This window comes from Elgaria multicarinata, chromosome 17 (assembly GCF_023053635.1).
Source record: "Elgaria multicarinata webbii isolate HBS135686 ecotype San Diego chromosome 17, rElgMul1.1.pri, whole genome shotgun sequence".
NCBI lineage: Eukaryota > Metazoa > Chordata > Lepidosauria > Squamata > Anguidae > Elgaria > Elgaria multicarinata.
Window position 1 is genome coordinate 12285472 of NC_086187.1, and position 21336 is coordinate 12306807.

The 21336-nt window shown below is 49.0% G+C and overlaps 1 protein-coding gene across 2 annotated transcripts; it reads left to right on the top strand.

The window, feature by feature from the left end:
* The first annotated feature begins 269 nt into the window (after nt 1-269).
* On the top strand, nt 270-20991 carry RHBDL1 (rhomboid like 1). 2 transcript variants are annotated; one of them, XM_063143167.1, is made up of 7 exons: nt 270-380; nt 7608-7832; nt 8693-8841; nt 10489-10601; nt 17366-17466; nt 18240-18300; nt 20720-20991. In XM_063143167.1, exons 1-7 carry the CDS (start codon nt 306-308, stop codon nt 20989-20991), a joined length of 996 nt encoding a protein of 331 aa, XP_062999237.1. In that variant the 5' UTR covers nt 270-305. The 2 variants fall into 2 exon arrangements, with proteins under 2 accessions (XP_062999237.1, XP_062999239.1); XM_063143169.1 differs by having other exon boundaries at nt 270-371.
* The last annotated feature ends 345 nt before the right edge of the window (nt 20992-21336 follow it).

The following is a 21336-nucleotide window of genomic DNA, read 5'->3' on the forward strand; positions in this document are numbered from 1 at the left end:
TGAAAGCAAACTGATCTTTACAACCATGTGGGCTAGGAACTTAGTATTTTATATTTACAAATGTTCAAGGTTCCGAATTCTTTACCCAGTGCCAAACTCTGTGCTTGTACAGAATAAGCACAGCTTTTCCAGGGTGGATCGCAACTCTTGACTCTAACCAAATTGGCTTCAGCACGTTTGGGGCCTGTCCTCATTCTCGCCTTCTTTGGCAGCTTGATCCCGAAAACACCGGTTTCATTGGCGTGGAGACCTTTGCCAGCCTGGTACACAGCCATGAACTGCCTCTGGACCCTGCAAAACTGGAGATGTTGGTGGCATTGGCACAGAGCAACGATGAGGGACAGATCTGCTACCAGGAGCTGGTAGATCTGGTCAGTGGCGTGAGTACTGGCAGCCAGACTGTGGCTGTAGCCCTGTTGACACACGGATTGTGCGGTCTTTTCCGCTTTCTGTTGATTCAGACCACCTTTGCTGAACTGATGTTGTTTTCCTGGCCCTATGGATTTAAGAAACATCCAACGGGGGGTGGGAGGAGAGACGAGAAATCGTAAAAGGGATTCAGGGTGGGGTGGGAAAAGAAAATAGAGTCCAGGCTTACAATTCAGAATTCAGTTTTCGATTCGTAGACCAGATGGTCGTCTTGAGCAGAGCAACACAAATGAATGTGTTTGCACCTTCTTTTCTGGGCCGTTGTTGCAAATAACGGCCCTGGTTAGGCCTCATCTAGAGTATTGCGTCCAGTTCTGAGCTCCACAATTCAAGAAGGACGCAGACAAGCTGGAGCGCGTTCAGAAGAGGGCAACCAGGATGATCAGAGGTCTAGAAACAAAAACCTGTGAGGAGAGACTGAAAGAACTGGGCATGTTTAGCCTGGAGAAGAGAAGACTGAGGGGAGACATAATAGCACTCTTCAAATACTTAAATGGTTGTCACGCAGAGGAGGGCCAGGATCTCTTCTCGGTCCTCCCAGAGTGCAGGACACAGAATAACGGGCTCAAGTTAAAGGAAGCCGGATTCCAGCTGGACATCAGGAAAAACTTCCTGATTGTTAGAGCAGTACGACAATGGAATCAGTTCCCTAGGGACGTTGTGGGCTCTCCCACACTAGAGGCCTTTAAGAGGCAGCTGGACAACCATCTGTCAGGGATGCTTTAGGGTGGATTCCTGCATTGAGCAGGGGGTTGGACTCGATGGCCTTGTAGGCCCCTTCCAACTCTGGTATTCTATGATTCTATGATTCTATGAATCATAGGAAGGGCCGTATCGTGGGTAGGCATGACTGGGCATCTGCCGAGGGCCCACACCCCAGCAGGGCCCCCTGGCAGGAGTGCCCTGGAGTTGCTCCTCCTCTTCCTCCTTGCAACCTCCTTGTTCTCCTGACTCTTGCTTGAATCAGGAGAATCAATGGTTTTGGTGAGCAGGAGGGGCAGAAGATGCCGCTGTTTATTTGATCACTTTCTCTCCACCTGTCAAGCAAGCAAGTGGGAGCAATGAGGAGGAGGAGGAGGAGGAGGAGGAGGAGGAACAGCAGCTGGTGACAATGGCAGGGAGAAGGTGGACTCAGCAAGGGAGGGGGCCCTTTGAAGACGTCTTGCCCAAGGCTCTGTAAATCCTGCAGCCAGCACGGAATATATTTATCCTGATTGGCAAGTTCGTAGAATCATAGAACAGCAGAGTTGGAAGGGGCCTACAAGGCCATCGAGTCCAACCCCCTGCTCGATGCAGGAATCCACCTGAAAGCATCCCTGACAGATGGTCGTCCAGCTGCCTCTTGAAGGCCTCTAGTGTGGGAGAGCCCACAACCTCCCTAGGTAACTGATTCCATTGTTGTACTGCTCTAACAGTCAGGAAGTTTTTCCTGATGTCCAGCCGGAATCTGGCTTCCTTTAACTTGAACCTGTTATTCCGTGTCCTGCACTCTGGGAAGATGGAGAAGAGATCCTGGCCCTCACCTTTGTGACAACCTTTCAAGTCCTTGAAGAGTGCTATCATGTCTCCCCTCAATCGTCTCTTCTCCAGGCTAAACATGCCCAGTTCTTTCAGTCTCTCTTCATAGGGCTTTGTTTCCAGACCCCTGATCATCCTCGTTGCCCTCCTCTGAACACGCTCCAGCTTGTCTGCATCCTTCTGGAACTGTGGAGCCCAGTTGATAAGATACCTTTCAGGATCAGATACCGGAGGCTGCCTTTCACACAGATTCCCAACTGAGCATTTCTCCCAGGGCAGTAGACTGAGCGCAGTGCACCTACCCTTGGAAGAAAGGCTAAAGGTTCCATCTAGCCCAATATTGCCTGCACTGACTGGCAGCAGCCCTCCAGGGTTTCAAGCAAGAATATTTCCAGCTGTATCTGGAGATGCCAGAAACTGAACCTGGGGCCTTCTGCATGCAAATCAGGGGCTCTAACCACTGAGCCACGGCCTGTCTATTTATCTTTTCTGAATCTCCTCCCCTCAATCAGCATCAAGGGGTGCATCCACTGGGTCCTCGTAGGATGAGAGAGGGAGGAAAACCACTTTCTCCACACCATGCATGATTTTGTACACCTCTATTGTGTGTGTACACCTCTATCATGTGTCCCCTTTACTTGCCTTGTTTCAAAGCTAAACCATCCCGGACGTTGTAAGCTTTCCTCCTAGGGGAGTTGCTCCAACCCCTTGATCATGTTAATGGCTGTTTTCTGCACTTTTCCCAATCCTAAAATATCCCTTCTGGCTGGATCTCACAGTCCATACTGGTCCAGGACCGATCCAGGGAGGAAAATTGGGGCTATACGTGCAACACCCCCCACAGGGCTTCCAGATGGGAGGTGGGAAAGGGGGGGTAGTCTAATTAAAAGGGCAACGAGTTTATTTTCCTTTCCTTCGCCCCCCCCCACCCACCCAGCCCCTTCTTAAAAGCATTAAGGCTCGGCTGGCTATTCGTCTCTGAATGCTTAATGCTCAATAATTTCTCCCTAATTGGCTCAGCGGAGTGCTGGAATGGCCCAGCACGGAGGAGACGTCAGGAGGCCGGCCCTGTCCATGCCGCGTGCCTTGCACTCCAATTCCCGAATGCAGCAATCCTCCCCCCCCCCCAAAGGGAGGCCTTTTTTGCCGCTCACCGAGAAACATCACTGATCCTGGGAAAAAGGGCTGATCCATCTCGCCCTTGAGAAGGAGGCAAGCTCTCGGGGAAGCCCTGGGCGAGAGCTGAGGTCATAAAACCGTAAGGAGAGCCTTGCTTAATCAAGCCAAAGGCCGGCCTAGTCCAGCATTCTGTTCACACAGGAGCCAGCCAGCCAGCCATGATGGAGCGGAACCAGGGCTTGCAGGGTCAACAGGCCGAGATGTTTTGATTAGCAGGGACGCTGAAGTCACACACACACACACATGCCCATGCAATGGTAGGGCATCTGAGATAATGTCATAACCTGGTGTGTTCACATGTGCATAGGTATTCTCAGGCCTTAGCTAGGCGAGGCTTTATCCTGGGGTGAACAGAGATCCCGGGATCAGGGAGGGATCTCCCTGATCAGTAGAGGGATCTCGCCCACTACTTTGGCCCCGGTTTTTCTGCAGTCCCGGGCTGAGCGTTCGTGTGCTGCTGCCCCTTTAAAAATTAAAAAAAATGGCGGGCGCAACGCCTCCCCTTCTGAGATTGTCACACGTGCGTGTAAACCGAGGAGGGGTCTCACGTTAAACACAACACGAGATTTTCCCTCCTCCATTGCGAGATAGTCGGTAGGTCTAGTGAAGGCCTCACTGGTTCCTTCCCCTGTCTGAAACCTTGCTTGTTTTCTATCCTGCCTGATGAAAGATTCTCTGAAACCTGGAAGCTTGCATGACTCTTCCCCTGATCAAGTTCCATCTGATGAAAGCGGTCTTTTAATCTACTTCATATCTCTTCTTCTTTGGGACCATCACCACTACCATCATCTTGCGAGTTACTCCAAAGACAAAGCAGTAAAAGGAGGGGCGATTAAGCCCATGTTAGACTAAGGCCTCATCTACACCAAGCAGGATATTGCACTATGAAAGCGGTATATAAAAGGCAGGAGTCACACTACTGCTTTATAGCGGTATTGAAGTGCACTGGCAATGGTTGGGGCCCATTGGCACAGACCATCTACCGCTTTCATAGTGCTATATCCTGCTTGGTGTGGCTTCCGCGTTTTATATACCGCTTTCAGACCCCTTTCTTAGTGAAATATCCTGCTTGGTGTAGATTAGGCCTAAGTCAGTGTAGTGCTGTGGCTAGCAGGTTGGATTTAAACTAGGGAGGTTGTATTCAAATCCTGACTCAGCCACGAAGCCGGCCTCAGGACAGGCAGCGTGTCCTACCTCATAGGGTTGTTTTGAGAATAAAATGAGAGGGGCAATGCCACCCTGAACTCGTTGGAGGGCAGGCAGGATAAAAAGGCATGTCACCAAGACCAGAATTTCCCCGTTCCTGTTTCTGCCTGAAACAGGACGCTTGTAGTCTGGAGGGAATAACCAGACCTGTAAAAGAGAATGAATGAGCGGCAGAAAGCAGGGTGCAGGTTTACAGATCAAAGTTGGGCACTGCAGGACCAGGGACAGCTCCCTGTAGACAGCAAGAATTGCTTCTTGAACATGTTGTTGTTATTATTATTATTATTTATTTATTTATTTATTTATTTATTTATATAGCACCATCAATGTACATGGTGCTGTACAGAGTAAAACAATAAAATAGCAAAATCCGGCTGCATAGGCTTACATTCTAATAAAATCATAATAAAACAATAAGGAGGGGAAGAGAATGCACCAAACAGGCAGTATAAAAGTCAGAACAAAATCAAGTTTTAAAAGCTTTAGGAAAAAGAAAAGTTTTTAGCTGAGCTTTAAAAGCTGCGATTGAACTTGTAGTTCTCAAATGTTCTGGAAGAGCGTTCCAGGCGTAAGGGGCAGCCGAAGAAAATGAACGAAGCCGAGCAAGGGAAGTAGAGACCCTTGGGCAGGTGAGAAACATGGCATCAGAGGAGCGAAGAGCACGAGCGGGGCAATAGTGTGGGATGAGATGTGAGAGACGTTTCAGGCAGCTTGAAAACTCAAGTTGCTAGATCTCAACGTGTAGGGTCCATCTTTTCCACACCCCCATCCTAGTCCCCTCCCTGTTCAAAATTAAGATGGATATGCTCTTGCAGACGAGACGACAGGAGACCTCGGTTTTTGGCTAGTTAAGCGATGGTCTTAGAAGTCCAACTGAGCCCATCTGTAATTCTCCCTCTTTGAGTCCGAATAGAGCTTGTAGCTTTGCTGCTCCAGACATTACAAGCTACCCAGTATGGAGTCGTGGCAGCGTGGTGCTATTGAACAGCCTCCAATTAACTCATTTCGCCTTCTCCAATTACCGCTATTGTGAATGGCTGCTGCTCTCCGGCTGCATGCATTTAAGCTTTAATTGACGGTACTTTTTGCATTGCCCTTTGACCCCCACTGTTTTACAGGGTCTTTCCCCTTCCCTTACACCGTTGCGCGTCTACACCTGCCCACTGAGAACCCTTCATGCATCTGATGAAGTGGACTCTCGTCCCGTCCGAAAACTTGTGCCGTAACATAGGGGTGAGCAGAAGGTAGTCAGGGATCTAGTGGGAGACTTCTAGGGGACTTGCAGGAGATCAGCAAGGGTTTCCAACAGTGAAGGCTGGTGGCTCCGAAGGCAGTGAGGCGGTGAATCCTCCGGAATTCAGACAGAACTAGTCAGAACTCTAAAGGCGCTATCCGAAGTGTTTTGCTTTGCCCCTTGGAGAGCTCCTTTAGAGCTCTGATTGGTTCTGACTGATACCTGGAGCCGATTCACCACCCTACTGTCATCAGAGTCACCAGCCTCCAGTCATTTAATAAGAGCAATAACAAAAAGGTCTCCCCCCCCCCTAAATTGGGCTGTGAAATTCTGAAAAACTTGTGGTGGGGGAGTGAATAGGAGCAGATGCGTGGGTGAAAAGATTTGTGTGCAAGCTCCATTTCTGGTGCTGAGCATGTGCAGAGAACCTAAGGCCAGGAAATCACCAAGCAATTAGTGGTCAGAGGAATGATAGTGGGGGCAGGAGGTGGGCTATGGCCAGCTCTGGACACACACACACCACCAAGAGGCCCAGAGTGGACCCCAGGCAGGATGGATGTCCAGGCTTGCATTCAGCATCCCTGACTTAGAGACGCCTGGTTCTCTAGTGCTGTACCTGCCTTCTCAAACAGCGGTTTTACACCTGGCTGTGATGGGTGGACCTTTGGATTCTAGTGAAAAGCCAAGGAGATCCTATAAGCCTAAAGTCTGCTTGCTTTTCCCATCATTAAGGATGTCCATCGCTGGGAAAATCTTTTCCCCTCATTAAGGATGTCCATCGCTGGGAAAACCTTTTCCTTTTTTTCACTCTGTGGAGTTCCACAGAATGTATGACTCGATTTGTGTTTGCGAGCTGAGCTGTAGCTTTTCCCTGAGTTCCAGGAACTCCCCACCCCACACACACACTTTTTTCCCCCTCCTACAGGCTCTGCAATTTGCCCACATTTTTGGCAAATTGCCCAAATTCTGTCATTTGCGCAAAATTCGGTTGTCATTTGCGCAAATTTCAGAACCTGCAAAATAAAAGTGCCAAATGCCCGGAAAATCCACGAACTGGCCTGACTCACTGCAGATCAAGTTAGGCGCTGCAGCAGGAATCGGAACGTAGTTTTGGGAGGGGGCGTGAACCAAGGAAAATCCGTCAAACTCCACCCCTCAAATGGATTTCTCCAATACCCCTAGCCATCATATATCGCGTTGGCCTTTTAGCCGCTTCAACCTTCTTTCTTTGTGGCTTATGCAAAAGAGAACTTTAAGGCAGGGGTGTGGACCGTCAATCCCGTGGGTCAAATCTGGCCCCCTTGAACTCCCAACTCAGCCCTCTGGGCTTCCCCTGGCTCCGCCCCATCCCTCAACCATTGGTTGTTCACCGTCGTTGAATGTTTCTCCCATTCCTCCCCATTCTAATAGGTTGAAATGCCTATTAGAATAGGTTGTTAAGGCTTTGTTACTGGCAGTAAGAGGTTTTAGCTCCCATGTGCAGGTATTTTGCTTTCAGGCTCCACCCACCGAGAACTTCTCAACAAAACGGAAATTGGCCTCAGTAAACCACCTGCTTTCTGGCGACCTTACCCCAAAGGGTCAAACTGCCAGCTCCAGAGATTGGTAACATCTTCTCCTCTTCTTCACAGTCCCCATCTGGTAGATTTGCCTACCAGGTTGGATGGCTTCAAAAGGGAGTTGGACAAATCCATGAAGGAGAAGGCTTTCAATGGCTACTAGTCCTGATGGCTATGCACTACCTCTAGTATCAGAGGCGGTCTGCCTATATACACCAGTTGCTGGGGAACATGGGCAGGAGGGTGCTGTTCCACTCGTGGTCGTGCTTGTGGGTTTCCCATGGGCAGCTGGTTGGTTGCCCACTGTGTGAACAGAATGCTGGACTAGTTGGACTCTTGACCTGATCCAGCAGGGCTCCTCTTATGTTCTTCTTTGGGGCGGGAGCTTCCGGAGCGGCTGTTCCGCGCTCTGCGTCCTCCTCGGAGGCCTCTCTGGGGGTCCCGTTCCCAACCGCGTCGTGTTTCACGGCCTCTCTTTGCAGATCAGCAGTAAGCGGTCAAGCAGCTTCAAGCGGGCCATCGCCAACGGGCAGAGGGCCCTGCCCCGCGATGGGCTCCTGGACGAGACGGGCCTGGGCTTCTACAAGCGCTTCGTGCGCTACGTGGCGTATGAGATCCTGCCCTGCGAGATGGACCGGAGGTGGTACTTCTACCAGCACCGTGCCTGCCCCCCACCGGTCTTCATGGCGGTTGTTACCCTGACCCAGGTGTGTGGAGAGGTGGTCTGCTGTTATCCCCTCCCCCCCAGCACCAATGTTGGCAGCACTGTTCTGGGAGAAAGAGAACGGGTGGTGGTGATTAACTTTAAAATACAGGGCCTGGCTGTTTTGTTCCTCCCTCCCCCCAAAAGTGCTTTCAGGTATTTCCAGCTGTTCCCTTAATAACCACGAAGGCTAGAAACGCCAGAAGGGAAGGAAATATAATCCAGGAACCTGGTTCTGCAAGTGGAGGGATTATCGTCAGATTTTGGTCTATCCGTGCTTACCCGATGCAGAGATATAATTCTGCAATCCCAAAAGCTAAATTCTGCAATCGGTATAATTTATGCAGATTTCTTCCGAAATGGTTGCAATGCTTCTTTCAGCTATGTCTAGTCAAAGGGAGGGGCAAGGGTGAGGGTAAAGCACTGAGGGACCTCGACCCCCATCGATGAAACACTTACTCAACAGCCATTTAGGTTTTTAAGATTTCACTTGGAGCTGCCCGTTGCTCTTGCCATCGTATTTAGTACAAATATCAAAAATGCAAAAAATAATAATGCTTCCCCACCCCCTTGAAATGCTACTGTACACAATTAACAGTTCAATTTACCTTATACAAGGTGATAAGAGCTTATAATTAAACAGAAAATCTTCTAATATTCAGCTTTCAGCAGAACTGGTTCCCTTTCTTTTAGCTGTTTCTTCTCTAGCCCCTACCCTGGGGACTAAACCATCTACTCCATAGGGTTTACAGAGGCACAAACAAGTTACACAACTGAGGAGAAAGCAGAGAAGATCACTCGGGATCACACGAGGTTCTTTGAGCATGAACCATCCTAAACCACCTTCTCGCCCTGTTCTTTTAGATCATTGTTTTCCTTTGCTATGGGGCCCGGCTGAACAAGTGGGTGCTGCAGACGTACCATCCGGAGTACATGAAGAGCCCCCTCGTCTACCATCCTGGACACCGAGCCCGGGCCTGGAGGTTCTTCACGTACATGTTCATGCACGTGGGGTAAGTGCCCGCCTTGCCTCTCCCACTCTTTCTCCCTTCGTTGCTTAAAACACAGCAAGGCTGCAGAACCGCTTCCAGCCCGAGGGCTGAATTCCGTTTCGGAAAAGCTCTCCAGGACCGTGTTCCGGTGGTGGGAGGAGCCGAAGGCAAGGGGGCTGGACCAAAGGTGAAAGGGCAACAGCAAGTCACTCAGACTTGGGAGAGGCATTCCGTCCCTGAGGGGGAAACCGCACGAAAGCCAGAACAGTTAATGCAGCATGTGTCCTGCCCTCTTTTAAATCTGGTCACTCTAGTATAGCTCCTGCAGCTTTCACTGTTGTGATGAAGAGGGAATTTCACCAGGTTCCTCATATATACAAATGACACCTGCTGAAATTCCCTTGTCTTTGCAACTGTTAAAGATACAGGAGCCCTGTCCTCCTTTCCATAGGGTCACCCTAGTCATGTCCATGTAGCAAAACCGCCACAAGCGAGAAAAGAGAGATGATGATGATGATGATGATGATGATAATAATAATAATAGCTGGTAGTTGTAATTGTAGTAGTTAATCCTTGTTCCAATCTTCCAGGGTATAATTTCAGTTAAATATGGAATGCCACAGCTTTGCTCCACCTAGAGCAGCCTTCTTCAACCTGGGGCGCTCCAGATGTGTTGGACTACAACTCCCAGAATGCCCCAGCTGGCTGGGGCATTCTGGGAGATGCAGTCCAACATATCTGGAGCGCCCCAGGTTGAGGAAGGCTGACCTAGAGTAAAACTTATTTTGCCCTTTCTTCCCTGTTCCCATTTTTGTTTTCGTGGCCTTATGCCCCTGTCTATTTTTCTTGAGAGAAACTCAATTATAATTCACCCAATCTGGGTTTGGGCCTGCCATCACCACCGACCGGCCCCATGCTTCTGGACTTCTCTTTTACAGTTACAAGGCCTAGGAATTTGCTTTCTCATCCAAAGAAAAGGATGATCCAAATCATCCAAATTTGGAGTAGGTTTTGCATTCCTGCAATGTGCACACAGGTGGGGCTTTGGGGCGGGAGAGAGTGCGTGTGGGGAAAACCAGCACGCTGACGCATAATTACTCCAGGTGTGAGTCTCTTCTTGGTCCTGGAAATAGCAGGGAACACGTTTTGGTGCAAATGCACCTGCAGAATTAGACAGCAATTTAAAACAGAGCCGAGGTTTGCTGTCCTGAGAACTTCAGAAGCTTTTGCTGGAGGAGCGGTAAATGGGATCCTCCCAAATTTCTGGAGGTCATGAGTTCTCGCCCTTCCTTTAATGCCAAGGGGTCAGGAATCATCCCCATTCCTTGTCCGGGTTTGGAACCCGTGTACGGATTGACCCTGCCCTTGTGTTCAGAACCGCGGAGGTGGCAACGGGGAAACCGCATTGATGGGGATCTCGTCGCGGTAGTAGTGATTAGCTTTCGACTGTTCTGGGATTTCTTGGAGCCTAGAGCTACGGACCATCAGCTGTATGATTTCTGAAGTGTGTCACCGTTCAGCGTTTGCCCTGGGATTTCCTGCAATAAAGACGTCACAGTGATTTGGGTGTCCTGTGTCAGTTTGCCAGAACGTGTGCTGGCCTTGAGGGACCGGGAAACCTGACGCCTCCATGGCACCAGTGCTCCCACCTTCTTTGTGTCTTCCTAGGTTAGAACAGCTGGGATTCAATGCCCTCCTGCAGCTTATGATCGGGGTGCCCCTAGAGATGGTCCATGGCGTCCTTCGCATCAGCTTTCTCTACCTCGCAGGAGTTCTGGCAGGTGAGTGGACAAGCCTCTCGAACCAAGGTGACTTTTGCCGCTCTCCAGCCTCCATTGTTTAAACAGCTTATTACATTTCTCCAAGGAGCAAAGGCAGACTTGCAGAGTGCCTTTTCCAAACTGGTCCTCCGTTCCTCGAAGTCTGCTGACAGAGCTTTTCGACACAAGGCGGTATCTACTTTTGGCTTCGTTGCAGACTCGAGAGCCATGATCTACATGAAGCGTGTTTCTTTTCCTGCTTTCCTGCTACATAACCTCTAGGTGGCACTGTGGTATAGCAGAAGAGCACATTTACACATGTGGAAATAGTGTTTTCTATTGCTTTCACAAACAATACTGCATTTCAGCTGCTCTAAAAGAACTCGCAAAAGTGCTGTTTAAAAACAGAAGCGAAACGGGTGGGTCACGACATTGTCTAAAGAACCCTTAGACAACAATAAGGAATGCTGAGTGTACAAGAATGCCTCATATAGAAAAGGTGTGTGTGTGTGTGTGTGTGTGTGTGTGTGTGTGTGTGTGTGTGTGAGAGAGAGAGAGAGAGAGAGAGAGAGAGAGAGAGAGAGAGAGAGAGAGAACACGAACACCTGCCTTGGCTAGGGATTCTTCCAAAGACACCTCTTTTAGTGGTGCATTATAGTGCCCAATGGGGAGCACATGAAGCAGCTCCAGGATTTTTTACATATTCTCACTCTGGGCTAACTTAATCCAGAATAACGATTGGCCCTTCTGTTGTCCTTGTAAATACCTACTCCGGAACCTCTGCGATGTTTGCAAATTTCCTTCCACCTCTTAAGTCTGGATGAATGTGTCAAGAACATTGGAAGCTGCCTTTATGCTGAATCAGGACTAAACTCTGCGTTTTTACGTTATTTAAAACAGCCAGTGGAGGCTGGTGGCTCCGATGTCAGTGGGGCAGTGAATCTGCTCTGGATTGCAGTAAAAACTCTAGAGGAGCTATCCATGGTATAATGCATCTTGGATCGCTCCTTTAGAGTTCTGGAATGTGCTTCCAGTTTGTAACAGGACCCCACATCGCTTTCCTGCTGAAAATCCCACTTCTCCATCTCCCCTGCTATCTGCCCTCATGGGTGTACCTAGCTCAATCTTGTTTACTCTGTTAGTAGGTCTCCGAGGTCCCAGACTGAGCCTGGCCTTCCTCAGCCTTGCTGGCTGAGCTCTCCTTAATGGGAGGATGCTGGGAATTCAGTCTAAGACCTTTTGCATGCAAAGCATGCCCTTTCCCCTGAAGAACGTATTACACTCTATGCGGGACTTCTGCCAAAAATGGCATCCCCTTGTCAAATTCTTGCCCTGCAACATTTGGTGTGTTAAGTTGCGATGCCATCATGCTGTGTGTGTCATTGTCTCTGCCAGTGACAGCCCATGTATGAATTGGGAGGGGCTGGGAAGCACTTAGGTTAATGACATCAACCTATAGGTAAGTGTGCCCACATGTTAGGGAGATGTAGGCCTTAGCTAGACCTAAGGATTATCCAGGCAAATAGAGGGGTCATCCCTGCCTGCTCCTGGGATCCTCTGTGTGTCATTTGGCTGCACAGGGATGGTCCCGGGACGATCCAGGGATATAGGCCTGGTCTAGCCATCGCCGGAATGAAGAGAACTCAACACGGGGATGCCGTTTTTGATGGCAGCCTCGTGTTCAGTGAAACACTCTTCTTTCTTTCTTTCTTTCTTTCTTTCTTTCTTTCTTTCTTTCTTACTTACTTACATTTATATTTCATCTTTTCATCTAAGGAGCCCAAGGCAGGGCACATGATCCTTCTCCTCCTCTCCGTTTTACCCTCACAACAGCCCTGTGAGGTAGGTTCGGCTGAGACTTAATGACTTGTTCAAAGTCACCCAGTGAGCTTTAAGGCTGAGTGAGGACTTGAACTTGGATCTCTTCAGTCAGAGGGCTCATCTACACCAAGCAGGATATTCCACTATGAAAGCGGTATATATCCTGCTTGGTGTAGATGTGTCATGGGCCCCAGCAGTTGTCAGTGCACTTCCGCTATAAAACAGTAGCGTAGATCCTGCAGTGCACTTCAATACCTCTGTAAAGCCGTCGTGTGGCTCCTGCCTTTTATATACTTCTTTCATAGTGGAATATCCTGCTTGGTGTAGATGAGCCCTTAGTCTACAAATGTAAACCCCTGCTTTGGCCAGAAGGCTCATTTGCATGACAAATGTACCTTCTCCATTCTGGGCTTCCGCAAGAACAAAGATTAGACCATTTTAACAGCTATAGCTGCAGAGAGAGGGTCAAAGGCGATGTTTTAAACGATGGTGGACACGGTCAAAAACCAACGGTTTGGATCATCTGTGTGTGCACATGGCAGGAAGGCCACCCTTGCACACCAGGGGCAAAATGTTGTTCCTTTACGCCTTTGTATTTATCAGGCACCTTTCCTTTAAAAACTCAAGATGACCTGCAAGGTCATTGCAGAATTATTATTTTTTTTAATAAAGGGAATGGTATCATAAAAATAGATTGCAAGAAGGACACACACACACGATGGCATTCATTTTTCTTGGACACCCTGTCGCTGTTGGATTGGGGGTGGGCGGAACTGTTTAGCCCTGGCAAATGCATTCATTCCTCCCCCCCCCCCGCTGCTGCCCCTTGTGTGGTTAGCCAGGGATGCCCCCAGGTGATCTGAGCATTCCCCTGCTGCGCCTTTCTCCAAACCAAGAGTCTGTGTCATTAAGAGAGAGGGAGAGAAGAGAAAGAGAGATGCAGGCGTTTTATAAACTCACGTGCCTTTTTATGGTGCCTATTAAACATTACCGGTCTTGTCAATTTCATTTTTATTTTGGTCCATTTCCTCCGCCATCAAGAGCCCTCTCTGAACTGCGACCAGATCTTTGGGGGCTTCTAAATCCCTGCTTTCCTTTTGCCCCCTCCCTTCGAAATCTATGCTGCCTACACACATACACCCTCCTCACCCAGAAGCTTTCTGCTCTCTCTGCTGGAGAGCTCAGTGTGACCGTGGTGGAGTCCCACGTGGTCCCAAGCCAGGACTGCTGGGGGAAGGGGCAGCTTCAAAATAGGATGGTGCTTTGGAGAACGCTTGCTGGCGAGGGTATTTTTATTTTATTTTATTTTTTGCCAACCCCCCTCGGCAATTAGAGCAGCTGCTGGGATTACTCACCCATCAATGTTTTTGGAGAGGCAGAGAGAGAGAAAGAGATGGAGAGCAAATATTTTCTCGTCAAATCGTGTCTCTCCTCTTGGTAGCTGCTGTCTCAGCAAAGCAGAGAGAGAAAGAGAACAAAAATAGAAATCTACTGTCCCTCACTTGCTGGCATCTGGGCTGGTTTTCTAAGGCCCATTCAGGATCTGCCACTAACCCCAGCATCAACATTTTGAATTGATTACTGTGCATAACCATCTTGCCAGGACCAGAGTATCTTTCCAGGATCAGGGGCAGCAAGCCTATGCACACCAGTCGCTGGGGAACATGGGCAGGGGGGTGCTGTTGGACCCAGGTCCTGCTTGTGGGTCCCTGGCCAACAGCTGGCTGGCCATTGTGTGAACAGAATGCTGAATTAGATGGACCCTTGGTCTGATCCAGCATCAGGGCTCTTCTGATGTTCTTATATACGCCCACTTAATATTTATTTCTTATTAGGGCTGCAACATTTAGTTAACTAATAATTCAATTGATTTCCTGCCCCACAAGTTGGTTAAAAAGGTGCCCTCTGATGTTTTATATCGGGGAGAAAGATCTCCCCGATGAGGCTCGCCTGGCGCCAACAGGTCAAGACTTTTCTCTTCTCCCAGGCATTTAACACCATTCAACAACGCGAAGTTTGTTTTTTAACGGACCCCAGAACTGTTGTTTTTAAATGGATGCTGTTGTTTTTATACTGTTGTTTTTATGTTTTTAACTTTTGTAAACCGCCCAGAGAGCTTCGGCTATGGGGCGGTATATAAACGTAACAAATATATTGATTTTAAACATGCAAACGGTAACATATCCAACATCTGATCAGATGGGTACCACGTTCTGCCTCTGTTGCAAAGTGTACATCCTGTATCAGTTTAAAAACCTCTGGTCTCATCATGTTTCTATATTTCTTTCTGTCCCACCTGCCTTTCCATAAATGATGGTTGTTGTCAGGGCTTTCAGTCTGTCCTTATTTTCATCCACACATCGCAAAGAGGTGTTGTCTTTCCTGCCCCATTTTTGGATTGTCTGTTTTTCCATCGGACTAATCGCCTCTAACTTCTGCCACCATAGATCTATTGGTATTTCTGAGCTTTCCCTTCAGAATCTTGGTGTTTCCGCCGGTGAGGCCTGATAATTTAAAAAGAAAGTAACTATGAATTATCCTTTAAGTACATGGGAACATAGGTAGTTATACTAATGTTCTCCAAGGTTTCCGGCAGGCATTTTACCTGTCCTATGTGGGGATAGAACCTAGGATCTTCTGCAGGCAAAGGAGATGCTCTCAGCCACTGAACTGTAGCTCCTCCACGTTGCTTTATAGATCTGTGTTGGGCAGGCTCTTTCTTAGATGAGGCAGTCTGCCACCTCCCTCGCAGGGAAGACCTGCTCTGAGATTATGCCCACGGTGACATTTGCGTGCATCATTTAAAAATAAAAGATTCCCCCCCACACACACACTTTTGACATTGGTGTCATTCAGATGCAAATGTATGCAGATGATATAACCGATTACGACTCATGCAATTAGCTTGCGAAGATTTCACCGTTCGCGTGGCGGCAGGCCGGTTTATTATTTATAGCCTGGCTCTTTGGGACAAAGCACAGGTGAGGTTTAGTGCAAATTTTGGCATTGTATGAATCTTGGGGGGGGGGGGGGTTGGAGCAGGGGGGGGGGAGCCTGTAAATAGTAGCCACTAAAGCCTCGGATTGGTACTGTACTGAGCTTTTAAAGCTCAGCTAAAAACGTTTCTTTTTTCTAAAGCTTTTAAAACTTGATTTTGATCTGACTTTTATACTGTGAGTTTTACTCTACCCTGTGCCTGTTTGGTGCATTCTCTTCCCCTTCTTATTGTTTTATTATGATTCTATTAGAACGTAAGCCTATGCGGCAGGGTTTTGCTATTTTATTGTTTTACTCTGTACAGCACCATGTACACTGATGGTGCTATATAAATAAATAAATAAATAAATAAATAAATAAATAAATAATAATAATGTAGCTTGTTGAGAGGGGGGGTAAACAGTGTACCCCTGCGTGGTGCTCTTGGCAAAAATCCCTCCCGCCCGGAGAGTTTCGGTTTGGCACAGGAGAGAAATTTCCATTTCATGTCAAAGGGAGTGTCCTTCCCGTGCTAAATATCAGCTTCAGTGGGGCGTTTTTTTGTCAGGGTCAAGGTTTGGGAGGAAAAGATTGAACCATCCCATCCCTCCCCACTCCAAGTCCTCATTGGGGCCCCCTAGTACAGGGATATAGAATGTCAGGACCCATTTTGCCTTTGACACCGCCCTTTTGCCCTCTCTGCCTTCAGCTCCGCCCACCACTGGAATTACGCCCTCCTCTGATAGCTTCACCGAAATAGAATTTGACTCTTGGGCTCAAAGAGACTCGGCGGCTTTGCTCTAACGAGGGCTATTTGCAGTTGTGGGCGCTGGGGAGAAGATCCGTGCAACGCCAACCTGTAACGTGACAAATGTGTGGTTTGGCTCTTCCACGGAGCTCCTAATGGCTTCCAATTCAAGAAACTGTCCCAAGGACGAACCTGCTTAGCTTCAGCATTGCAGTCACTTCGGGGGCTACCAAACCATCCCAGGCAAATGCAGCTTGTCAGGTGGAGTAAGGTGGAGTAGTCCAGCATCCTCTTTTCCTGCAGTGGCCATCCGGATGCCCACTGGGAAGCTCACAGCCTAAAGAGAAAGTCTCCTTCATTCGGATCGCCATACATTTCTATGCACATCTAGCCAGTGCGTAGGCAATGCGGTGTAGTGGCTAGAGTGTTGGCCTGAGATTCGGGAGATCCGGGTTCAAATCTCCACTCGGCCTTGAAGCTCACTGGGGGATACAGGTTGCTGACTCTCAAGCCTTACCCTACCTCACAGGGTTGTTGTTGTGAGGGTAAAATGGAGAGAAGGAGGAGGAGGAGGAGGACCACGTGAGCCGACTTGGATTCCTTACAAGAGGAAAAGGCTAGAATATAAACGGCATAATAATATTTTTTTAAAAAAATGATGAATGCACTTCTACCCTGCCTTGTGGCCAAATAGGTCCTTGCAGGAACTCAGCAGCAAACAAGTTAGTGCAGCCTCAAATAAAACAAAGAACCCAAGAAAGAATTAGTTAAAATTTAGGACTAAAATCTACAATTAAAGAGCGAGGCCTCTTTTTTTGTCAGCCTTCTAGGAGTCATGTTCCACAATGCAGGGGCCATGAGTGAAAAGGCCCTGTTCTTTGGTCCTCTCCTGTTTCCTTGTTTTCTTTTCCTTCAGCAAGAGCAAATGCCTGGAGCAAGGCCTCCGAGGAGGATTTTAGGGATGGGGTGGGGTGGGGTGGGGTGGTCCATACAGAAGAAGGCCATCCTTCAAGAAGAAACGGAGACCCTCTTGGGGACATGGCAGGCAAGGGTGTGTGGGCATGTCAGAGGAAGAGGCTTACGCTTGTAATTCTTCTATGGAGGGTGATCCAAACAGCATGGCCCCGGCAGCATTCAAATGTAAGTGTTAAGTTGCTGAGAAGATGAAAATCCCTTGTGTTTGCTCTCTCTCTCTCTCTCTCTCTCTCTCTCTCTCTTTCTCTCCACTTCTATCTTGCAGGTTCTCTGACCGTCTCCATCACAGACATGAGGGCGCCTCTGGTTGGAGGTTCAGGAGGAGTCTATGCGCTCTGCTCGGCGCACCTGGCCAACGTAGTCATGGTGAGAGCTGCAGGAGAACCGCTCAGCGCGGAGCCGTGGAGGCTAGAAGCTCCGGTGTCAGTGGGGCAGTGAATCCGCTCCAGGTTTCAGCCAGAACTCTAAGGAATTTAAACCATTCAAAGTATAAAACAACAGTATAAAACCATAATATAAAATACAATATAAAATCAGCAGCAGTGCAGAAATACAATTTTAAAACAGCAAAGTTAAAATTAATTTATAGACTGTTAAAAGGCTGAGAGAATAAAAAGGTCTTCACCTGGCATCTAAAAGAATATAGTGTAAGGCGCCAAGCGAACCTCCTTAGGGAGCTCATTCCACCGCCGGGGTGCCACAGCAGAGAAGGCCCTCAGCCACCTGCCTCACTACCTTTGGCAGGGGCTCGCAGAGAAGGACCCCTGAGGATGACCTTAGGGTCCGGGCAGGTACATATGGGAGGAGGCGTTCCTTCAGATAGCCTGGCTCCAAGCCATTTAGGGCTTTAAATGTTAATACCAGCACTTTGAATCAGGCCCGGACCTGGACTGGCAGCCAATGAAGTTGTAGAAGGACTGGCATGATGTGGTCTCATCGGCCAGTCCCTGTTAGTAACCATGCTGCCCTGTTTTGTACCAGTTGAAGTTTCTTCACCGTTTTCAAAGGCAGCCCCACGTATAACGCGTTGCAGTAATCCATTTTATTTATTTATTGTACTTCTATTCATTTCTATACTGCCCAACAGCCAAATCTCTCTTTGATAAAAAATAACTCTTGTCTTGTCTCTCCATCTGTAGAACTGGGCAGGAATGCGTTGTCCGTATAAGCTGCTCCGTATGGTATTGGCGCTGGTGTGCAGTAAGTATATTTCTTCCTTCTTCTTTTTTTCTCCTTGACTTGCGAAGCGCGGCTCAGAATAGCCTTTGATCAAACTTTCTCAGAGACACATCATGCAAGCTTCCTCTAAGTGAAGAACTTACTAAGGGCTCACAGCCCGGCAGGGCCGCAGTGACCGGGGGTGGTGGCTGGAGTTATTCTTCCTCTTCACCCTGGCAGCCTGCTAATTCACCTGTCTCACTTGCCCAGTACTAGCTACTCTGACTGGCAGGCTCGCCTTCAGCCCCTTTACCCAGCACCCCGGCAGGACCACTGGTGTTGATGCCTGGCCTGGGTTTCCCACAGCAGGATGTGGGCACCTGCGGTTCCGTTTCTCATTTTTCCCCAATTGGGGCCGGCGTCATGACTAGGCATGGTTGGGCATTTGCCAAGGGCCCGCATCTAAATAGGGGCCCGCTGACAAAAGCCACCTGGACTTGCTTCTTCTCTTCACCCTTGCAACCTGCTTGTTCGCCTGCCTTTTGCTCCGGCCCAGGTGAAGGTGATGGTGAAAATACGGAGCAGGAGGTGCCGCGGCCTCCTTGCTCCCTGGCTCTCTGCCTGGCAAGCGAGTGGGAGCCATGATGAGGAAGAGGAGGGGGAGCACGAGCAGCCGGAGACAATGGCCGTGAGAAGGCAGGCTCACCGAGGGAGGGGGGCCATTGAGGGTGTCTTGACGATGGGCCCTCCGAAGCCTCAAGCCGGCCCTGGCCATGCAATAGGCTTATCCGCCCACCGGTTTGTCCAATCCTCTTTTTCAGTGGCATTGAGGGCCATTTTGGGGGTAGAAAGGCAAGATAAAAGAGCCAGTTTGGTGCAATGGTTCTGGTGTTGGACTGAGACCTGGGATATTATTATTATTATTATTAATAATAATAATAATAATAATAATAATAATAATAATAATAATAATAATAATAATATACCACCCCATAGCCAAAGCTCTCTGGGCGGTTTACAACAATTAAAAACAGTGAACATTAAAAACAAATATAAAAATTTTAAACCATCAAAAGCATAAAAACAACAATATCCATTTAAAACTATTCCGGGGTCAGTTAAAAGCTCAGCATCTGTTGTTAACTGCCTGGGAGAAGAGAAAAGTCTTGACCTGGTGCTGAAAAGATAACAATATTGGCGCCAGGTGAGCCTTTTCGGGCGAGCCTCGTCAGGGAGATCATTCCATAATTGAGGGGCCACCACCGAAAAGGCCCTCTCCCTTGTTGCCATCCTCCAAGCTTCCCTTGCAGTAGGCACTTGGAAGAGGACCTTAGATGTTGAGCGTAGTGTTCGGGTAGGTTATTATTATTATTATTATTATTATTATTATTATTATTATTATTTATTTATTTATTTATTTATATAGCACCATCAGTGTACATGGTGCTGTACAGAGTAAAACAGTAAATAGCAAGGCCCTGCCGCATAGGCTTACAATCTAATAAAATCATAGTAAAACAATAAGGAGGGGAAGAGAATGCCAACAGGCACAGGGTAGGGTAAGCAGGCACAGGGTAGGGTAAAACTAACAGTATAAAGTCTGCACAACATCAAGTTTTAAAAGCTTTAGGAAAAAGAAAAGTTTTTAGTTGAGCTTTAAAAGCTGCGATTGAACTTGTAGTTCTCAAATGTTCATGTCGGGAGAGGCGTCCTGTCAGGTATGGTGGTCCCAAGCCGTGTAAGTGTTCTGGTTCGGGTTCCCCTGAAGCCCATTGGGTGACCTTGGGCCAGCCACTGACTCTCAGCCTAACCTACTTCGCAGGGTCGTCGTGAGGATATAATGGAGAAGAGGAGGCTCATGTAAGCCTCCTTGGGTTACCTTGCAAGAGGATAAATAGGCCGGATACAAATGAAATAAATAATTAAATAAATAGAAAGTAATTAATTAAATAAATCACACACCTGATCCAGTGGCTATCACCACATCATGTGGCACCAGCTGCCTCAACAAATACTTTCATTTGTGTGTTCTGGAAAAAAAAAGTATGACGTGGATGGAGGGGTCCAACATTGGCCGAGGAAATGCGGGGTGTGTGTGTGTGTGCTTGGCCATTCACCTGTCTCCGCCAGTCCCCACTGGGACCTCTCCCCATCAGGCCATTCCTCCCAGTACCACCACCACCACCACTGGGCTTCCTTCCAGTCTCAACTTCCTTTGCTACCTTTGCTGTCAGTTGACCAGCCATAAGATGTGGTTCCCAGTTCCCCGGTCTTGGCTATTCGATCGTCCCACGTGCTCCGTTTCATAAGAAAACCTGGCCGATGGGGCGGGACGGGTTCCTGGCAGCACCAGAAAAAAAGAGGGAAGGAGCAGTCGCCGCCGAGGCTGGGTGGACTGAGGATCCTCCAGAGGACTAGAAGCTTGAGGTTCAGACCATTTCTCTGCCTTTTCCCCTTGCAGTGAGTTCTGAGGTGGGCCGGGCCGTTTGGCTACGCTTCTCTCCGCCCTTGCCTTCCTCGGGCCCCCAGCCCAGCTTCATGGCCCACCTGGCAGGGGCGATCGTGGGCATCAGCATGGGCCTTACTATTCTGCGCAGCTACGAAGAGAACCTCCAGGACCAGTGCGGCTGGTGGGTGGTGCTCCTCTCCTACGCCACCTTCTTGGTCTTCGCCGTCTTCTGGAACATCTTCGCCTACGACCTCCTGGGGGCTCAGATCCCGCCCCCCCCTTAGCCGCCCGCCCGGCCCCAGTTCTCTGCAATGCCAACCCTGGAAGTGCCAAAAATTGCAGGCGTCACTGGGGGGGCGGGGGCGGGCGGGGGAGGCGGGCCGGCCTGGCGCACGACGGGCGCAGAAGCCCCACGCCCCGTGCAGCGTCTCCCGGATGCCGTTTCAGCCGGATGCCAAAAGAACCCGAAACACCCCGGACCCGGACTAAGGCTCCTGCGGAGAGGCAGGACGCAACGGGGACAGCCGGTGACCTGGGAGCGAACGAACTGCCGCGCCTCGCCTTTCCCTGGAATCCTCCCTACGCCAGACACCCACCCCCCCACCTGCAGAACGGGTGCTCGGATCCTT